Source organism: Mustela erminea, chromosome 13, assembly GCF_009829155.1.
Source record: "Mustela erminea isolate mMusErm1 chromosome 13, mMusErm1.Pri, whole genome shotgun sequence".
NCBI classification, from domain to species: domain Eukaryota; kingdom Metazoa; phylum Chordata; class Mammalia; order Carnivora; family Mustelidae; genus Mustela; species Mustela erminea.
In genome coordinates this window covers 4,373,392-4,395,475 of record NC_045626.1, presented here as the reverse complement: position 1 = coordinate 4,395,475, position 22,084 = coordinate 4,373,392, and the positions used below count along the sequence as shown (strand labels likewise).

Sequence of the window (22,084 nt, the reverse complement as noted above, 5' to 3'; positions counted from 1 at the left end):
AGGGGCCCAAGCTGGGCCTCTGGGTGTAACTAACAAATATGTCAACAACCAACAGGCAGAAAAGACCATGTTTTTTTTACTACAGGCTCTGCCACTTGTTCACTCTATGACCTTGAGGGGCTCAATTTCACATAGCAAAAATTAATAATTCCATCAGTACATGAGAAGCTATATATAAAATCATGCAAAGTTCATCAAGTTTTTGTAAAGCAAAATCATCTCATTTATACATTCATCTACTTCAGCCTATTCCTTAATTGGAAGCTTTCCTAAAAATATCAGGGACACTGACGCCTTGGAGCCTACAGAAGACGCTTAAGAAACTGCACCAGCCGCACCTGGGACGGGCGCTAGCCGTGGCTCTGCGGTGCGAACTAAACAAGGTCAAAGCTTGCAGCAAAATCTGAGCTTTACTGTTACCTTCCGTAGAAGGTCTATGGATCCCACAGGGAGAGCATAAGGCCCAAATAAAGTCACTTAAACTGCAATGATTTGAAAACCACAACCAAAAAAAGGTATTGATACTACTGATATCCTCCATGTAAGCAAATTTAAGATATAAATTTGTTTAAACATGGATCATTTCTAACTCCACAAAATACCTTATTTTGGCAACTAAACACCATGTTTTCTTTGGGGCAGGGTCAAGCTAATAATCTTTGTTGCTTCTTATTTCATAGTTCAAATAGGTATTTTCAGGGGCAGCAATGAACAAATTCAGACCACAGCTTACGTGTATCAGCCTGGACATAGACCGATGGTTATACAGAGACACACACACCAAAAGAAATACCTAAGGGCACACTCTTCTGGCAAACTAGAAGTATAAGAAAGATAAACCCCAAAAAGTGGTCATGTATTTTTTTTCCATTGCATTTACTTATGTCCTCTAAAAAAGACAGCAAGTTCTTGTCCTACTTCTGCTGATACAAGCAAAGTCACGTATGTTTGAAAAGAGGAATGAGTCTGTCTTTAAGAAATAGAGCAGCATGGGAGAGGACCTGCTTACCAGCTCAGCTAATTTCTGTTTGTGGGCATCACTGTTTGGGATATGACTGGATCTACAGTAAATCTAAGTTAATGTAATGAGCCTGATCAAATCCTTGTTTTATTATAGCTAAATGATTTGCACTAAGATTATTAACACACTGAACACCTAACAGGAAAAAAATACATAGTTTTTCCCTGTCCTGACTGTGCAGAAAAAGCAAAATCTATCCACATCACAGGATTTGTTACCCCAAAAGTAGCCTCAAAAAAGGTGCTAATGTCACATGACCCAACAGCGATGACTCAGCAACTGTTACAGAGGCAATTCAAACTCTGAAGTCCATTTTTTATCTTCCCAAAGTACTCAGATCACCAACACTGAACTTGTTGAATAGGGAAAGGAGAGGATATAATGAAATTGCTTTGTAGGAAACAGCATTAATCAAGACTTATATTGTACCATTTGGGGTATGAAGGTAAATATGGCCTTTATGCTCTATTGGATTTACTGCTCTGATTTTGCTGTAGATTAAAGACAACGTCTTGTCCACAGCAGCTAGTAAATGAGTTCACCAGTTCTTCATACAGGCCCTGTGGAGTCCCACTGTTGGGCTCTAATAAAAGCAAGAACAGGAACCAAAAAAGAAAAATTATTCTCTTATTCTATGGTTTAAGCAAAATGTTCCTCTGTGGTCCTTTAATTACAGGCCAACAACTATTCTGTCTGCTTGTACTTGTCAGGGACTCTGGTTGTTGTCATCAATTCTTACTATGGATTTATCTTCAAACGTTAAGTGAGAAGACCAGCTCAGAGAGAAGGGCTAGTGAACCAGGGTATAAAATTAATATCCCCTAGAATGTATTTTCCTTTCCTAAGGAAAAATGCATCAGAAAGTTATTATTTCATTTGATTAACATTAAATTCATCCAATAAATACTTATTTAACACCTATTATGTCCCAGGGACAAGGAGATGAAGAAAACATGGGTAGTGTCCTCCAAGGCTCAAGTAGTAAGACCTCTGCTCAGATTTTAAGTTCTCTGAAAATAAGAATTGTGTCAAATTTTTGAGATCAGAAGCATAGTGCTTACTCATAAAAGTAACTTTTCAAGAGGTATCTACTGATACTTAGATGAAAAAATGGTGTACTGAGAGTCTTACAAAGAGAACACACAAGCAGTCCTAATGAAACAGGATGGCTGATCTATGCACAAAGTATTTTGCTAAGTCAACAGGTTACAAGTTCATCTAACCTAGAGAGACCTATGCTGGTCTCATTCAGATAGCTAAAAAATGCTTGTCCTGCAGTTTGACAGGTATGAAATACAGTGAAGACAGGCACAGCCACGGAGACACTGGAGATGACACACTTACCGAAGGCTTGGCTAACTTTGCTCTGTCATCCTGCAGTTTAAAAAAAAAAAAAAAAAAAAAAAGCACATTGTGGAATGAAAGGACATTTACAAAAGTACCATATCCAAAAGTAAGTCACTTTTATTGAGATTTTTAAAAAAAACATTGCTATTCAGTAACTAGCACTTTAGGACCTTCTATCTAGATTATTCATGACGAAGTCTGATCCATCTGACTTGACCGCAAAAGTTAATAGCTGATTAAGTGATTAATTTTCAGTCTAAAGTTCCAAGTTTAGAACATCACCCATGATAAACACATTTATGCACTTGTGCACATACACATTTACTAGCCTTGGATTCTGATCTTCAGTTTGGGGGCGGACCGAACTGGATCCTCCCCCACTACCCTCGGAAATGAGCGCAGGTGTGTGTACCTGTGCGTGCGACTGGGTGCAGCATCCTCGGCGAATCCCTGCACTCTCCCCCTGCAGGGTTATACTTTTCTTTTTTTTTTCCTTTTTTATTTTTTTAAAGGTTTTATTTATTTATTTGATAGACAGAGATGACAAGTAGGCAGAGAGGCAGGCAGAGAGAGGAGGAAGCAGGCTCTCCACGGAGCAGAGAGCCCGATGCGGGACTCGATCCCAGGACCCTGAGATCATGACCTGAGCCAAAGGCAGAGGCTTAACCCACTGAGCCACCCAGGCGCTCCAGGGTTATACTTTTCTTAAACCTCTGACTGAGGTAGTCCAAACTAAGGTCACCTCGAGGTGACTCCAGGGGATCACAGTAGGCAGAAGGGGCAGAAACGCTGTAATCACAGCCACAACCCACCTCCTCTACACCCGCAAGTTTAGAAAGGAAAGAATAAGGATAGAATCAAACATTTTAAAGGAAACCCCCTCTGGTTACCATAAAACTACCTCAACTTTGGTAAAGTATGAAGATGAAGATGAAAATATGTGGGTGAATAAACTCTCCAGCTAAGGAAACCTCATTCTTTCCTTAGGGGGTACTGTTACCCCTCCCACCACCAAACAAACAAACAAAAAACCCACCTCCCCATTCAATGGAAATTGCTCTAGAACAGATTTCCTACTTTCAGACCTTCCGTAAAGAGCCTGTAAGCTTTCGTTCCTTCATGGATATTGCAAGAAACAAAACTTTTCTTTGTGGGGGAGCAATGTTAAATTTCTTAGCTTGCTAACTGGTATATGGGAGGTTATTTGATTAATATTTTATATGACACACCTGTTGATTTGTATTTACAAATGTTTTATAATAAATGACAACATTATAATTATTGGCAAATATATTTGGCAATTATATGTGAGTTTTATTATAATGACAAAACTTTTCATATGGGTTTTGCTTTTCAGTGGTTTCTCAGCATGCATACTTAGGCTAAGGCCACATGCCCTCATTAGCCCCTTTCTTTTTTTTCCTTTTTTTTTTTTTTAAAGATTTTATTTATTTATTTGACAGACAGAGATCACAAGTACGCAGAAAGACAGGCAGAGAGAGAGAGAGGAGGAAGCAGGCTCCCTGCTAAGCAGATAGCCCGATGTGGGACTCGATCCCAGGACCCTGGGATCATGACCTGAGCCGAAGGTAGAGTCATTAGCCCCTTTCTAACAGCACCTCCTCCTGCCTCTGGCTAGCTCCGGTGAAGCAGCATGAGCAGGGGGCAGAGAGGAGACCGCGTAACCGTGCTGAGGGACCCAGGTGCTCTCTAGAGGTAAGAACAGCTGAATGTCAGGCAACAGATTCACTATCTGCTTAGAGAACTCCACCACCTCTTCCCAAGAGTTCAGCTACACTCCAGATAACTTCGGTTGACAGATTAGCAAAGTTTCATAATGTTATTCAAAACTGTCACAGAAGGACCTAAATTCGTATTATAGCCCCGGGTTTATATAAAAGCTATATTAGGCAGCATTTTCCCCAAGTCAGTTCAGGGACTGGCACCAAAGTTGATGTTCTCAAAGATCTGGGGTCATGTAGGAAGAGTGAGGAGAATGTGTGGGTTTTACAGAAGACAGAGTTCATTCATTTAACAGAAGGGGTTTAAAAATTTTTAATCATTTTTTTAGAATTGAAATATTCTCAAATTATGACAGCAGAAGGGAGTTTCTTAAGAAATATTTCTTAAGGGGCGCCTGGGTGGTTCAGCTGTTAAATGCCTGCCTTTGGCTCGGATCATGATCACAGGGTCTTGGGAGCGAGCCCCGCATGAGGGCTCCCTGCTCAGCCGGAAGCCTGCTTCTCTCTCTCCCACCCCCTGCTTGTGCTCCTTTTCTTGCTGTGTCTCTGTCAAATAAATAAAATCTTAAAAAAAAAAAAAAAAAAGAAAAAAAATTTTCTTAAAACATTTTAGTTACAAAAGAAAAAAAAAAGAAAGAAACCGTGCAGGGTCAATGACCCCCACCATGACACTTCACAGTATGAGAGGCACTGGCCCCTAGCCTTGGGTTAGAGGGTCCCGACTCTAAGTGACAGTGAAAACTGCAACCAGGGAAATACAAAGAAATTTCTGCTCGATTATTTATGACGAGAATGGTATTATATAATCAGGAGGAATTGTTTTTGCTTTACTACTTCTTCAGTTTTGTAAGATGCAAGTCTACAGTTTTGAGAGAGGTCAAGGCACAGCCTTCAAGAAGTGGGGTCCCCAGTAAGGTACTCACCGGATGGAGCTCCCCAATGATGTATGTTTGGGACAGTTCTCTAGCGTCTGTAGAGTGTCCCACGTCCTCAAAACTCTCAGTAGCATCCCCTCCAGCTTGTTCCCTTAACACTTCTTCCCCACCAGGATGCTGTATGAAGGACAGAAAAATAAGTTAGTAAGTTAATAATAAGTTAATAAGTAAATAAGTTAAAAGGAAGTGGCCAGTTTTCTTAACCAAACAGGTTACTCTAGAAGTCTCAGATGTCAATGCGTGAGTACGATTCATCCAATATGTGGATGAAAAGAGCATACTGTTCTGTATTTAATTTCCCTCTTGAAAATTCATTAAATCTTTCTCCAGTAGTCAAGGTGTTCATTTCCCCAGATCACTCTTACAGCTACAAAACTTTTAGACATGCATTTTTAACCCTATGGGAATGTCCTCTTTGCTTTTCCCTAAAGCTCTCCAAATTGTTCTTCTTGACCTTTACCCAATCTATTTTTTCTGGAGTCCTATACCCTCACCTCTGACTGCTTTGTTCTAGGTGTGGACTCATACTATTACACCTCAGATGGTAGCTGTGTGGTAACTCATCTTTGAAAAGCACCCGGCCCGTCGGCCAAGTACAGGAAGTGTAGAGCCTGCCGGGCAGGTAAGCATGTCCCCTGCTTCTAGCAGAACTCACTTTCTAGTAGGAAGAAAAAGGAAAGCAAGCAGGTGCAGCAGGAACTTGTCTAAGCTGCTGCCTTCCGGACAAATTACTGACGGGGACAAGGGAGGCCAAGAGTACCACTCCACTGGGGCCGGAGGGAAGGCCTTGTGCAACCCAAGTATTTTAGAGACCTCAGCCGCTGCTTAGCTGCTCCAATTAGTGAAACAGACGGTCACAGTGCAGGGAGGGGCTGACCAAGTGGCCCAGGCACCGACACAGTTGAAGTCGAGAGAGCCTCAGGCAAGGAAAGGCTGTCTCAGTCAAGTAAAAAGAGTAAGTGCTTGGTTCTATCACCCTGAACACTTTTATGGGAAAAAGAAACCTTAAATTGAGCCTCACCATTTCCTTAGATCAGATTTACCCTGCCCTTGAGCAAAGCACCTGTAGGCAGGAATCGAATAACTAAACAAAACAGTCCTCGTCTGCATAACTCACAGCCTCCGTTCTTAATTGCTCCCAGTGATGGAAAACACAAAGGCACCTAACAGAGAACAGTGGACGATTTCTGTTTTGAAATCCATTTCTCCTCCTACTTTGTTTAAATATATCTACTGCTATAGAAATCTACTTGTTTTTTCCCCGCTACTATTGTAAAAGCTATCCATCTAAATTATAGTAAAACTGGAAAACACAAAGAAGAAAATAAAAATCACCGAAACCGGGGCGCCTGGGGCGCCTGGGTGGCTCAGTGGGTTAAAGCCTCTGCCTTCGGCTCAGGTCATGATCCCAGGGTCCTGGGATCGAGCCCCGCATCTGGGCTCTCTGCTCCTTGGAGAGCCTGCTTCCTCCTGTCTCTCTGCCTGCCTCTCGGCCTACTTGTCATCTCTGTCTATCAAATAAATAAATAAAATCTTTAAAAAAAAAAAATCGCCGAAACCAGCTATGGTCCTGACATCTCAATGGCGCTAAATATACACACATGTACCCATGTCAGTAATTTTTTAAAGAAAACGGAGATCATTATCTTTTGCATATGGTTTTGTTAGATTAAAAGCAGGTTATAATACATGATACAGAGACAGTACTGCCTAGTAGTTACTTACTACTACTGTGTAAACTCAGGAAAATAATGGCATTTATCTCATATAATTTTTTAAGACTAAATGTGTTAATATAGGTGTCTGACACATAACATAATGACCGATAAACATTGTCCAGCATTTTCATTAAATATTTCCCAATGTCATAAAGCATCTTTCCTCAGCATGACTTTTTAAGCAGCCGCCTAATGCTGCATACTGCAGGAATTTCCAAACTTATTTAGATGTCTTCTACTGGGCACACAGAAAATCGGAAGTCCACTTTAGACAAACATGAGAAGCCACACCAGTGGTGTACTTGGTTGAGTGGCTCACTCTGAAAGCCAGTCTGAAGCTTCCTCGTGCACCCCCAAGGCTATGGCAATGGAAACCATGATTTGTTGATTCTGGAACAGTCTATTTACTGTTGGGTATGGACTGAGGAGTACCGAAACAAAACACAAGAGATATAAAATGACAACTTACTCAACACCCAGAAATTATGTAAGTTCACAGACTGTTTTCCTTCGTGTGGGTGGCTGAACTCATGTGTTCTTTTTAACTTTTGGTTCCTATTAAGGAAATGTGAATATAGACAAAATCTCTCACAGCAAATCATTAGTTTCCAGTTACAGTCTATCTTCCAAGGAAATTTTCAAATAAGGTTAAAAACATAGACTGGCATTTCATAAAGCATCATAAAACTAGACAAGTTTTTAAAATAGAAAATTTTGATTTTTAAAATGCTAAAACATAAAGGTAAACATTCTGCTTCACAGAGAATAACACAACAGTCTTAACCTGAAACAAAAGGGCAACTTCCCAACTTAATTTTTGACCAAGGAAGGAAAACAGGAGAATATGTCTCTACATGTACATATGTGTGTATCTAGCTATGACTTAGACTTTGCCTAAACCACCTCTGTGAGACAGTTTTTTTCAGGGGAAAAAAAGGAAAGACATCTTGGCTTCCACTGGCTCCACTGACTGCTATTTAAGAAAAATTATAAAGTGGGGTGCCTGGGTGGGTTAAAGCCACTGCTTTCAGCTCGGGTCATGATCTCAGGGTCCTGGGATAGAGCCCCATGTCAGGCTCTCTGCCCAGCAGGGAGCCTGCTTCCTCCTCTCTTTCTCTGCCTGACTCTCTGACTACTTATGATCTCTGTCTGTCAAATAAATAAAAATCTTTAAAAAAAAAAAAAAAACTTAAAAAAAAAAAGAAAAATTATAAAATGAATGAATTGACACTAAAATACCTTTGCCCCACTCTAGGGATTTTTTTAAACAGCAAAACAAAAACAAAAACAAAAAAAACCCAAACGAATAAACAAACTAAAAGTTTGTTTCTTTTTCCCAGAATAAAATAACTCCAATCTTGGCAAAACAGCAAAAGATATGGGACGAGCTTATTATAATACCAGGTATTTTCCTTGAAATACATTTATGATGTGGGGAGAGATAGAGACGTACACTTTGTGAAGTAAATCAAGGCTAATCATGATGGTTTGAAACTTGGTGGTTCACCTTGTCACTCTCTTCACTCTTGTGAGCAGATTCATGCTGTCATCTTAGTATGCACACATCTCATTTTGAGCCCAAAGGAAACTTTTCCTTACCTGTCAGCTCTCTTAAGAGACAGGCGCACTGGTGTTGGCGCCATCTTGGTTACTCCCAGAGAAGGTGTAGGTCTACAGTTTATGCCCAGGAACTCTGAGAAAACTTACTATCTGTTGGGCAGCTTCTAGAATTTGAGACAGACAAAGAAAAGGCAAGGCAAGAGGAAAGCAGTAGAGTTAAGAGGTGACTAAAATTATCTGGAAATTTTCTGGAAGATTTAAGGGAAAGACCAAAGTACCTAGTCACACACAGGCAAGATGAGAGCTAACAAAAGGGGGGAGACTCTCCTCAAGAGTCTGAGCCAAGCCCTGGTGAAGCTGTAACAGAATTCTGTCCTCATAAAGCAGCACTCTCGAGGGCCCCCACTCGTCCCACCACGAGGCAGCAGTCAGCAGCTCTAAAGTCCGAAGAGAGAGAGATGGGCAGGAATGGCAGGGGTGACAGTAAGGAGGACCCAGGAAGGACAGAAGTGGGTGCAGCTGTGGGAAAACTAGCCATTTCCACTTCAGTTGTCCTTCTAACATTAAGTCTCCCATTTTTCCAAAGGAAAATTTTGTTTTCCATTTGTGTTACTATGTCTTAAAGTCAATTCACACAAGAAACACATACCAAGTGTCTCCATGTGCCAGACATCAAGGTGTGCCCGACACACAGAACAGAGCAGGTCCCAGCTCCTGCCCTAGGGGGCTGACAAACTAATAGGGATCCTCTAGGAAGAATCTGTAATTGTACAACTAACTGCCAGTGACAACCAATGTTCTGAAGCAGAAGAGCACAGTGCCATGAAAGCTACAACACAAAGGACTCAGGAGGGGCCTCGCCGGGCTGAGGTACAAAGCGGGAAGGAGTCAGGGTCAAGGGGCAGAGAGAGAGGGGATGAATGTCCCACGGCGTAGGGAGAGGCTGGGGCAGCGGACGGAGAAAGGGCAAGCCGCAGAAGGCCGGGCGGCCACAAAGGGCTCTAGGCCCCTTCGAGGATTCTGAGCTCTCTCCTGTAAGCGAGGAGAAGCCTCTGAGAAGATCTAAGAATGGAAGGTGATGAAAGCAGACTTCGTTTAAAAACGGACCCTGGTCTTCCGAGTGAACAACAGATAAAAGGACGGGAAAAGATCCAGGAAGACAATCCACTAAGGCCAGAGAGCCTAAGGCAGGCTGCTGCTCTGCGGCCACGGAGATGAAGAAGATGAAGACGAAGACAAGAGGCAGGAGAGGAAGGACGCCGTGACCGTGTGAAGACGGTGCATGAGAGACACGACGCCACACGAGGACGCAGGTTTACGGCCTGCCCAGTCGAATGGAGGACGGTGCCACCTGCCGGGAACGGGAACCTGGAAGCCGGCCAGGTGAGGCAGACGGGCCCCAGCAGGGCTGTGCGCGCTCACCGGTCCGCACGCCTGCTGATCCAGTAGTTCCCTCCGTGTGCCTCTGCGGTTTCTCCAGTCCACGGAGGCTTCCAAACACGCCCTGCTCCGACACCGTATGAGAACCCCCAGGTACAAACAAGGGAATTCCAATAAAATAACTGGAAATAACTTTCACTCTTGACATCCATAGTTAAGCATTATTTATAGGAAAATATACTTGTAAGATAAAAGATTAGCACAGTCCATAACTCAAAAGACACGATCTGCCACAGCCCCACTCCCAAGGACACTTGCAGGAAGACACGGTGAATTCTGCAGTATCAACGGTAACACCGGCCACCAGGGCCTGAAATAACTGCTGACTTCCTACTTTTCGCAGCATAAAAGCCCTCAGCAACCTTGCAACAGCAGGTCTCTTCTGGAAATGCTGGCCTCTCGTAGCTGCTGGGACAGTGGACCCTTCTGGTTCCCCTTCAACCTCACTGGCCACTACTTTCTAATCTGTTCATCACCCAGTCTTCACACAGGCGCACCCCAGGGCTCAGGCCCTGGCATTCTTTCACACTCTACCTACACCAGCTCTCCCAATGATTCCACCCGGCCTCCGACCCAGAAAATCACTGCTCCCTCGTGAGCGCAGGGGAGTCATCCCCAACCTCTGCCGAGCGCGAGGCCTCCCACCGGCAGCAGCCGGTCCCGCGCTCACTCAGCATCTAACGCATGGTCCGAGCACAACATAACATAATCAAAACCAAATGTTTTATTTCCTTCAAAATGCACTGCTTTCCAAGGGCGCCCGAGCATCCAACTCCTGATTTCGGCTCAGGTCAGGATCTCAGGGCCATGGGATCCAGCCCCATGCGAGGCTCTGTGCTCAGTGAGGAGTCTGCTTGAGATGCTCTCTCTTCTCCCTCTGCCTCTCCTGATCATGCTCTTCCTCTAAAATAAAGAAATAAATCTTTAATTTAAAAAAAAAAAAAGGTGCCGCTTTCCAGAATTTCCATTCTCAGGAAACAGTGCCACCACATACCCAGCTGCTATGGTCCAAACCAGAAGTCAAACTGTATTCCTCTCTGCCTCCCACTCCAACCCACCAGCAGGTGACTGGTGAAGGTGACTACCTTCAAAATATACTCAGAATCCAACTGCCTCTCCCCACTTTCAACAGTGTCACTCTAGACCAAGCTACCAACACCAAGCACAGACGACCACAATGGTCTCCTGACCGGTCTGCTTCCTCTTGCCCCTTCTACAATTAGCAGCCTCACATCGTCACATAATGGGGACCTTTGGAAGATGATTAAGGTAATCTAGGGAAGGGCTAATGTTAGCCTTGTCCAGGGCAGCTGGTCATAGTGGAGGGGAGAAGAGGTAAAAGGGAAGTAGAAAAGGAAAACAGACATGCCCACAGATTCTGCCCACACCTGCAAACATCCAATATTCCAGCTTTCTAAGAGGGCAAAGTGAACCCTCCCTTGCTCAGTTCTAGCCAGTGGGGCAAGTCCTCAGTCCTGCCGAACTTGTTCTCCACGGCCGAACCCTCCCATCTGCTTCTGCTTGGAATGTTCCTCTCCCGATGTTTCTGTGATCCCGTCTACACTTCATTCACACTCAGGTCGGCCTTTCAGAGCCCTTCAAGGATTCCCCATCTACAGAGCCCCGCCCCAACCAGGTTCCCGACCCACTTCCTGTTCTGTCTGCCTTCACAGCACTCATTACTACCGATATTTATATCAATTTGTTTGTAAGAGTCATGAGGACAGAGACTTTTGTTTGTCCTACTCATCACTACTGCCCCAATACCTAGTTCAATGCCTGGCACATGGTAGGGATGAAGAAATATTTAAAAGTAATTATTGGATAAATAAAGGAGATAAACACAGGTCACTGTGCACTGGCTTTGGAACCATAACATCTAACCAGTTATGTGGCTGATGACAACTTTCTCATTTCAACTATTCTAGCTCATACCACTCTCCTTTTCCCTAACTATAATAGTTCTTACCATTCAGAAACCATATAATTTCATGTTTAACTGCTGTCTAATTTATTTAATCAAAATATTTACTGTCTACTCTGAGTAAGACATTGTGTGGGATACACAAAAGTTCATGAAAAACTCAGCATGGCTCAATCCTGAAGAACCATGTGCTTACACTGAGGTTAAATAACACAGAAAAACCCCTGGGCCTTGACTGATACAGCCTCACAGTTATGCCTTATCATGAATGACCCGAGAGGTCCTAAACATGTAGTAATATGCAACATTGCTGAGCACGGATCTGAATCCCTCTCCCTGAGAGCAGGAGCGAATGAGGCCAGGAACCTACCACCAGCATCCATAGTACAGTGCGATTCAATGATTCGCAACTTATTTTCAATACTGTGACTTGTGTGATAAAAGCTTTCTTTGTGACAGATGGCTCTGAAAAAAAGTCACCTGCTAATGATGCTGATGGAAGTGAAGAGAAAAATCAAGAAGTACACTAAAGCAATGGTTTTGTTGCCAGACATCAGAAATGGGGTTTGGAGCAATATGTGAACATGTGAATTCAAAAATGAATTCAATCTGTGATACAAATGGTCCCAGCACATACTCTATCTACATGGGAACCAAGTGGCTCCTAAAGCTGCCTTAGTGAGTGTCTAGTCCAGTACGGTCCAACAGAATTTTCTGTAATGAAAATGGATATTCTTATATCTAAACTATCTAAGTTTATAAAACTGTTCCAAGATAGCAGCCGCTAGTCACAAACAGCTACGGAACACTTGAAGTGGGGGTGAGAAACTGATTTTACTTATTTAAATGTAAATAAGCCATGTACACCCATTAGATACCACACTGGATACTGTAGCTATAGAGAACACAAACCTTTTTCAAGATCTATAGACAACCTAGGTGAAAACTGAAAAAGCATTTCATTTGCCCTGAAAGATATGTATATTGTGTGTGTGTGAGAGAGAGACCCCACACAACACAGGCAACCCCACAGCTTTGGTAGTGCACTGCCTCACAAGGTGAGGAGACCGAGATACGGGCTAACAGCTAGACAGGCTCAGCACCAACCACACTGCCTTGGGAAAAAAAAAAAAAAAAAGCTTTTGTCAACTAATCCAAGAAGGAGAGGCCAAGATAAAAGCTGGTGATGGCCAAGGGCCAAATGACTCCTCTGTGGTTGCGGCAGATTGTAGGATCAAGCCTGACTTGTTTTACCAACCCTAAGGCATTAGAGGGTAAGGCTGTTGAAATCCTCGTAATATATAATGACAATACAGTAAAGACAGAGCAGTTCATTCATACTAAGTTAACAAATGATTACTTTATGGCTCTAGTCCTTTTTCAATCACTACAGGTCTGAAGTGGTCTCTTAGGCTTTTCAGTTACACTCTACTTCATGTGAGCAATGCAATTGTAATTGTACTTGTGAATTTAAGGATTTAGCAAAGTCAAGGGACTCACAAATACATACAAAAATGAGAGTAATACTAATAAGGCAGAGAGTAATACTAATAAGGTAGAAAATAAGAAGTGTTAAATGACTATCAAAATGCAAGAAAAGAATGAGGTCATTCCAGATGGAGGACAGGCAACAATGGCACCCTCCACATGCCCAATGACTGATAGGGAGGGTGAGATCACCCCAACCTCGTTAATGGCACTCACTGAGTCTGTATGGTACTCCATGATCTAATAGGTATATAACCTGCTTTCTAAATAATAGCTCAAAAAAAAAAAAAAAAAAAAAGAAAAGAAAGAAAGAAAATATTACAAACTTGATCAATATTTCTTTCCTGGGCATCAAATATCCATAATGAATTCACCAGTACTTATGGTCCTCTGGACAATACTGAAATAGAAACAAATTCAGATTTTCACTTTCTCTTAAATCATGCTCGGATTATGAGGTAAACACTGATGAGTTACGTGCTGTGAAAAATCCACACGCTTTGGGGTGCCTGGATGGCTCAGTCCACAAGCATACGACTGTTGTTCCTGAGGGTGTGAGTCTGAGCCTAACACTGGGGGTAAAGTTTACTAAAAAAAAAAAAAAAAAAAAAAAAAGAAGAAGGAAAAAGAAAAATCCCCACGCTTAAAACCAATAACCAGCTTGTTACTCTTCACCTACAGAGCCAGTCTAGCCGTGATCCTACCCAAAAACATCCTCATGGTAAGAATTTATTTTAATCTGAAAAACACTCAGGAGAGGTACAGCTCAGGTGCTCTTGGTACTGCTTGGTTCAGGAGGATACCAGTGTTATCAGGGTTAACCCCACACTCACAGCCTCCACTCAGAAACCAGATGATAAGCTTCATTTATAACCAAAATCTAATCTCACTGAGAAGACGTGTTGTCTGTTTAACACTAAGGAGCTCAATGGTTTCCACCCCAGAGCATTACAAAAAAGCACATGACCCGAACCTGATGGCAAGACTCTCCAGGTCCGCTGATGTCACAGCAGCACTGCCTAAGGGGTGAAGGCCAGTCCCAGGATGGCTGCTTTTTAGAGCTCAAGCCCTGACCCTGGATAGTCTCGGCTTCAGTAATAACCAGTAGCAAGAGACACCACATAGAACATGCAATGCCACATACAACATGTAACTTTTTTCAAATGAAAATAAGTCCAATTTCCCATACACAGAAAAAAAAAAAAAAAAAAAAATCAGAATAAACTACAAGGCGCTTGACCAGAGCGCAACAGTGCAAACCTATCAGGGGATCAGGTACAGAACAAGTACAGTCAATGAAGGCAAAGCCTTGGATTATTTTTGTGTGTTAAGAGGTCAAGAATAATAACATCAACAGAACAAAAGTGAGGCCTCAAACCCTTTTTCGAAAGAGGTCAAAAAGAAATGCTAAGTAAAGGAATAAATGCATAACAACAGGATTTTAAAAATGGCAATAAAATTCTACTTCATATTTACTAGTATACAAAATAACAATAAATAATGCTAATAATACAGTAGAAAGTGGATCTGTAAAAACTGGCAAGATAAAAAAGATAAACTTAGATGCCTCCCCTGATACAGATGTTTTCAATAAGCAAGAAACTTTTTAGGAGTGCAATAATCTTTTTTTATTTTAAAATTTTTTCTTTTTTTTCCTCAAGAGTACTTTTTAAAAATTTTTAATTCCCACTTTTATCACATGCAATAGAAACATTTTTAGAAATAGTTCAATATTTTTCAAATGACTAGATTATTTTTAGTTATCCTTTTGTTGTTAAACACCATGAAGCTACAGAGATTCTGTTATATCCTTACTATGCCATAACATGATTTGTGAAATTCTCTTTTTTATTTTTTTAGTTTATATTTAAATTCTAGTTAGTTAGCATGCAGTGTAATATTAGCTTCAGGAGCACAATACAGTGATTCAACACTTCCACACAGCAGTGCTCATATCACAAGTGTCCTCCCTTGGTCCTTATCACTTCTTTAACCCATGCCCTGCCCAACTCCCCTAGGAAGGCAATAATCTTAATGAGAAAGAAAATGTAAAATCCAAGTCACTCTAGATTCAAATGGTGCCCGCAACTACTGTTAATTCCGAAACTAATCACTGAGCGAAAATACTTTGCATGCCCCTCCACTCTGCATCCCTGCTGTTTGCGGCTGTGACGGCCACAGTTCCTCAGAAAATAAAGATGGGTGCAAATTATATTTTTGGAATTATTTGTGCTAGTTATACTCCCCTTTAATGTAAACAATTTCACAAATGAGACAGTCTTAGGCTTGACACAGAATAACATTTTTGCTTAGTCTTTGACCTTAACTCCTAGAATTCCGACATTTTAGTGACACTGGAAAAACAAACGGTAAAATTTCCGAGTCAGCATTAGGTGCTGTTCACCCGACAGAAAGCCTTGCACTTGTACGTGAGCCGGGAGAGGACTTCTCACGGAGCCACGGCTCCGGCCGCCACACTGCTCCTCCTCTCCCCAACTCCTCTCCCGTTCTTACTCGTCTTCCGAATTGCTGCTAGAATGTTCATCCTTAAATACTGACTGTTTAGTGTATCCCACTCAAAAATGGACAGCGGTGAACTTCTGCATGCCAATCAAATGTCTCCTGAGTATCTCGAAAAAGAAAGCCTCAACAACTGCGCAGTCCAGGGGACGGCCTCCGCGGCCCAAGCAGGTCCGTAGTGGCAAAGGCTGCTCACTGCGCTCTCTTCCCCTTATCCCGCACAACACTTAAACTTTTAGCTAGGAAACAGCTACCTGGAATAGAGACTTTCCCAGCCTCCCTTTCGGCCATGTGATTAAATTCTGGCTAACAGAATAGAAGTGAAGCGTCAAAAGAACCTTCTAGAAGTCTTTTCTTTAGAACGGTATGCCCCCTTTCCCCTTTCTCTTCATCCTGCTTCCTGGCATGGAGATGCTGCCTCTGAACAGTGGGATGAGGACCAGACCCTAGGGATGGCGCGGAAGGAAGCCAGAAGCTCTCCGAGGTCTGGTGGAGCGCAGCCAGCGCACCAGGCCTGGGCTACCTGGCTTGTTTCTTTACCACAGACAAGGAAACTTATTTAAGCACAGTTATTTGGAGTTCTTCTGAGGTTAATTCTAATCACTGCATCCATCATTTTACCAATACTGTGCGCCAGGCACTGAAGTCCTAAAGCATTTAAAGATGTGAATAAACATTATTCCCAGGGTCAGGACACCTAAAACCGTATTAGGACAATGGTTTTCACACATATTAAACAACTAGGGCAATGTTAAAGGATTAACAATATTAATTGCTGACTGAACAGAGAAGTCTACAAAGGCAGGGGCTATTATAAGATTATCGAGGTCCCCTCAGGAGAACTAGAATTTGGGGAAACAGAGATTCAGATGAACAGGCTCAAGAAGAGGCTGAGCCCCGAGGAAGGCCGAGCCCCGAGGAAGGCCGAGCCCGGAGGAAGGCTCGCTGACCGAAACGCACATGAGTGCTTGGGGTTAGTGAAGACGTAAGCTTGAAGGAAGCACAACAAGTAAGACTGTGTGACACGCTTTGTTTGTCAGCCTGACTGGATCCAGGGATGCCCAGAGTAAACACTATTTCGGGGTGTTTCTGCGTCAGATGAGCGTTCACACCAGCGGACTCAGCAGAGCAGACTGCCTTCCCTCCAGTCCATGGAGGGCTTGAGAGAACAAAACACAGAGGAAGGAGGAATGTGCCCCCTTCTCTGGCCTCACTGATTGGGCTGGGACATGCCATCTAATCTCAGGCCCTCAGACTTGAGCCTTTCCAGCCTCCCACTTCCCCCCCAAACCACCAGAGGCTCCAGCCTTAATCATAAACCACTCTCAGCTTCCTCAGAGTCCTCCTGTCTTCCACCCCATTCGTGAGCCTGGCATCAAAAGCACCAAACTGAGCTGATGATCCTGACTCCAAAAAGTGGGCTGAAGGTTAAAAATCCCGGAATGGCAGAGTCTGAAAGAACCTTCAGAGACTCAATATCCTCAAGTTCACAAATGGAGGAACTGGAACCAGGAGAAACTAAGTTCACTGGCACACTGTGGTTCACGGAGGAGGCAGGACCAGAATCCTGGGGTCCAACTTCTAGTTCAGCCTCCCCTATTTGAACAGACAAATTAAATGACCATGTTTATGTTTCTAATCAAAATAACCTTGAATAAGATGCCCTAAAAATAAAGTTCCTCCATAAATTTGAGGGGTCTTGCCTAAGAAAGATTCTTAGAAAACACACACACAAACACATACATACACACACTTCTATTACAGGGTTTTCTCTGGCTACGAGGTTATCGCTATTAAAAACCCAGAGGGGTACGCTAAACTACACTACAGTGTCACAACGTGTCAGGTCAAAGTCATTCCCTCCAAGGGCCTATTTAAACAAGCCAAACAAAGGACAATGAAAAACCCCTTTCCACTTAAATGTAATGTTATGTGGACCCAAAGTCCACCAGTTCTAAAGTTTTAAATAGGATCTTTCAATCCAAACACTTAACACTGCCAAAAAAAGGGTCAAGTAAACATATTGTCCATAAACAATGACTAAGCAAAAAATTTATTTAAAGAGATTATCTACAATACTTAAGCCAAAAATGAAAACAATTCAAAGGAGTGTGAAACATAAACAATTTACACAAGATTTAGAAAAAAATAATAAGAGGCCCAACCAAATGTTTTCTTGTAATTTTCAGAGACGGTTTTTCTGCACTGCCTATGGCTTTGCACGCACCCTCTCTCATTGTATCTTCAAAGCTCAGGACCAGATGCTCACAGCGTCATCTGAATTCCTTCTCCCTGTTTCCCTTGAACATCACAGGAAGAAACTTAAAACAAGGGCTACCTATGCACTCTCCACACTAGCCTGAGAGCCATCCACTCACTCACACATCTGCTAAGTCCCAAGCCAAGCTCTTCTGCTTGCAAGGTGGCTAAGTACTGGCCCCCATCCTCCGAGAGCTACCGTCTGGTGAGCAAAGAGACAGAGACAGACAAGGGCCACACACAGTAAGAAGCAGGTAGGGGAGCTCCAGCCCAGCAGGTGGCAGGATCAACTCCCCAGAGCTGGAACTGGAGGCCCAGAGGGGCCAGGGAACGACACTAAGGGGAGATGCCCAAACTGTGGCATGGAAGGTTCACCAGCCGTTCCCCATGTGAACAAGGGAGAGACGGTCTATGCAAAGTTAACACAAGGGCATCCTGGAGGACCCTCAGGCACTATTCATAACCTGATTTCACAGGTATGAAGATGCATTGCAGGAACATTTTTTTTTCACCTGCTTTTGTTACTGGACTCGGGGAGGCAATTAGAAAGAAGAATTAAGCACATTATCACCTCCCACCAGCTTTACAGACAACTCTTTCCATTGCCAGTGATCAAAGTGTGGTATCAGACCCCTCATTAGTCACTTCAAGCCCCTTAACCTTTGTGACCTCTCAATGGGCTCTAACTCCTCCACCTTCTTATACTCCTCGGGTCCCTGTGTCATGGTTATTCCAGAAGCCGTGATCTGTACGCCAGCTGTGCCAGCATCCCTGTCTCAGCAGGACTTTTTAAGCTGAACAAGGTCCAGCTCTGCCACATCTTAGTGAGGTGACCCAGGAAGGTGCCAGATCTTTCTGAGCTTCCGTTTCCACATCATAAATGCCTGCCGAAGACAGCAAACACCACAGCAGAATGCCTGGCCTGTAACAGGTATTCCTGTAACATTGGTTTAGCTCCCTTTCTCCAACACCCGCATCTGCTGTTGCCACAGAGAACTTGACCAGAAGTTAAACAGCACTGGCCCCCATGAACTGCTGAAGGCCAAGTCCAGCACCAAAGCCAAAAGACACCCCCACTTCTTTCTACCCTGCCTTTCAAGAGATTTCTTTGGATTCAATCACATTACTAAGCCTGATTATACAAAGCCACAGAACCCAATGACGAGAACTAACAGAAACTGCAAAAAGTTTGCAAGGACAACACGCATTGCCTACACGAGAGATTCTTGAAGGTCATGTGGGATGAGAACAGATAGCGCGAGGCAGCTGTGAGCTGGTGATTATCCCAAGGAATGCTGTTAAGATTTTCTCTCCTTGAAAAGAGAGAAGCAAAATTCTTCTTGGTTATTTTTAGGGTTGAGATAGTAAATGTTTGGCTTAAAATGTGCCATGAATCAAAGGTAATTTTGCTTTTAGTGAGTATGCCTTGGCCAAAACTATTAATTCTACTGGTACTAATCACCTCTCAGTACATACAAGAAAGCAAGTGTGGTAATTACGTGCAGCACTCTTCCTCTGATCTCTGAAGTAAGAAGAGACTTCAGGCAGAGGGAAGGGACGGGGACAGGCCTGCTTCTAGGGACGAGCACTGGGCACACAGAGGCCGGGAGAGGAGCAGGGAGAACACACTATAAGCCTTGAGATGCCGCTCAAGGTATTTCTCAGGAGAACAAGCAAAGCCACCAAACCTGAAGACCCAGCGACAGGCAGTGATCCGTGAGGCACTGTTAGTCGCACCTTGGGTCAGATTGGCCCAATGACGAGGCGACAGGAGAGCCTGTGTTGACAATGACGGGGGAAGGAAAGAAGACTCATGGTGGCACTGGTCTGTCTTTTCTCACTTTTCCCCTCTAACCTTCGGCCTATTTTTCCTTTTATATCTAGTGTTGAGAATAATAAATTTGGCTCAAACCTGAGCCAAGGGCAAGACAAATGAAATAAGCTGTCGGGAAATTATTCAACCTAGCCCAGCAGCCATGCTGAATCAATTTTCTAATACTTAACACTTCAGTTAACACTTAAAAACTTTTCATTTTTCATCCAGCAAATACTTGTTGAGTCTTTTCTATGTGTCAGCATTGTTCTGGTTGCTGGGAAACATCAGGGAATAGAGGAGGAAATAGATGCCCCAATATGCTAGAAAATGTAAGCTCCTGCATCCGCGGTGGGAGACAGACAAGCGCTAAGTACAGTAGGTCAACTACACAGCATGTCAGAAGGTGGCTGCCGTAGAAAAAAGGAGAAACAGAGCAAGGTAATGCAGCTGGGAGGCATGGGGTTGGAAGAACTTCCCCCTTTAAAACAGGGAGTAGGGGGCAGGGCAAGCCTTACTGAGAAGATGAACAGGAAAGCTATGCAGGTATTTGGGGGAATAAATTCCATTACAAAGTACTTAAGGTGGGAGAGGTCCAGGCAAGAATGAGGGCATCAGTTTGTCTGAAGTGGGACATGACAGGAGGAAGGTGGCAGAATGGAACATCAGAGATGGAACCTGGCACCAAGCGACACGGGACCCCACAGCTATCAGACTCTGGCTTGAAGCAGAAAGAGACAGCGAGCCCCTGAAGGCATTTTCTGTTTTAATTATATTGACACAGCTACTCACAAGGAGTTGTAAAAATAGTACAGACAGATGCCATGCACCAGACTTCCTCAGCAGATGACATCTTTTTTTTTTTTTTTTAAAGATTTTATTTATTTATTTGACAGAGAGAGATCACAGGTAGAAGGAGAGGCAGGCAGAGAGAGAGAGAGGGAAGCAGGCTCCCTGCTGAGCAGAGAGCCCGATGTGGGACTCGATCCCAGGACCCTGAGATCATGACCTGAGCCGAAGGCAGCGGCTTAACCCACTGAGCCACCCAGGCGCCCAGCAGATGACATCTTAACAGCAGTGCAGAGCACTACCCTGGCATAAGGCAGGATGACTTTCTCAGGGCGCTGCTGTGTCCCGGCCTGCAGCACCCACACGTACGTCATACGCCACAGCCCTATCACCACAAGGGACTCCCCACTGCCTGTTTATTCACCCCCACAACCTCTCATCTGCCCCTCACTGTCCTCTCGCCATGCTGAGCAGGTCCCGTAATGGAATCACACCGCATGCAATCTTGGGAGATTCTCTTTTCTCACTGGGCGTAATGCCCCTGACGCTCGTTCAGGTTGCTCTGTTCCCTTTTCAGTGCCAAGTAATCCTCTGCTCTGTGCACTTCCCAGCCTAACCACCGATGCCCTGAAGAGCACTTGAGCTGTTCGCAGTTCAGGGATATGATACATAAAGCCACTAGCCAATAGCCGTCTTGTATCGATTCTCTAACATTTCACAAACTTAATTGTTCGGCCCATAAATACTAGGTCCTCTCTATGCACCAGCATTGCTCAGTTGCTGGTACTTGTGTACAGGCTTTCATATGGCCACATTTATTATCCCTCTAGGACAAATGGCTAGGGGTGTGATTTCTAGCTCATACGGTAATGTATGTTTAACTTTTCAAAAGCAGGCTGATTTCCAGAGCATCTGTACCTTTCTGCATTCTCACCAGCAATGCATGCCAGAGTCAGTATTTCCACATCCTTGCCAGCATTTGGGTTACCAGTTTGTTTGTTTTTTTAATCACAGCCCCCCCCTTTTAAAAAAGATTTATTTATTTAAGTCAGAGATAAAAGAGAGCACGAGAGCGCATGCACAAGCGGAGGTAAGGACAGAGGGAGACAGAAGAATCTCAGGCAGATTCCCGACTGAAATAGGAGCCCCACATGGGCCACATGGCTGATCCCGTGACCCTGATATCATGACCTGAGCCTAAATCAGACACTTAACCAACTGAACCACTAAGGCACCCCCCCTTCACAGCCCTTCTATGAGGTTTGTAGTGGTATCTCACTGTGGCTTTAACTTGTATTTCCCTAGTGGCTAATAATGCTGGACATCCTTCACGTGATTATATGTTATCCATGTATCTTTTTGAAAGAAATGTGTATTCAAGTCTTTCGCCCGTTTTCTTTTGGGATTGTGACCTTGTTGAATTTAGAGAATTCTTTACATATTTTGGATATAAGTCCTTTGTCAGATATGAGATTAGAAACAAATTTTCTGCTGGTCAGTGGCTTATCATTTCATTCCTTGAAGAGGG

At 43.4% G+C, this 22,084-nt stretch overlaps 1 protein-coding gene across 3 annotated transcripts in view; it reads right to left on the bottom strand.

Annotated features, from left to right (window-relative positions):
- Positions 1 to 22,084, bottom strand: part of LOC116571747 (cytochrome b5) — a 41,983-nt gene that overhangs the window by 8,409 nt on the left and 11,490 nt on the right. For all 3 annotated transcript variants that reach the window (XR_004277980.1, XM_032310054.1, XM_032310055.1), the window contains exons 2-3: positions 5,034 to 5,162; positions 2,366 to 2,395 (exon numbers count right to left, since the gene is read on the bottom strand). Coding sequence is in view for 2 of the 3 variants with exons in the window: in XM_032310054.1 (XP_032165945.1) it covers positions 2,366 to 2,395; positions 5,034 to 5,162 (159 nt within the window). In the remaining variant the exon portion in view is untranslated. The remainder of the gene's footprint in view (positions 1 to 2,365; positions 2,396 to 5,033; positions 5,163 to 22,084) is intronic.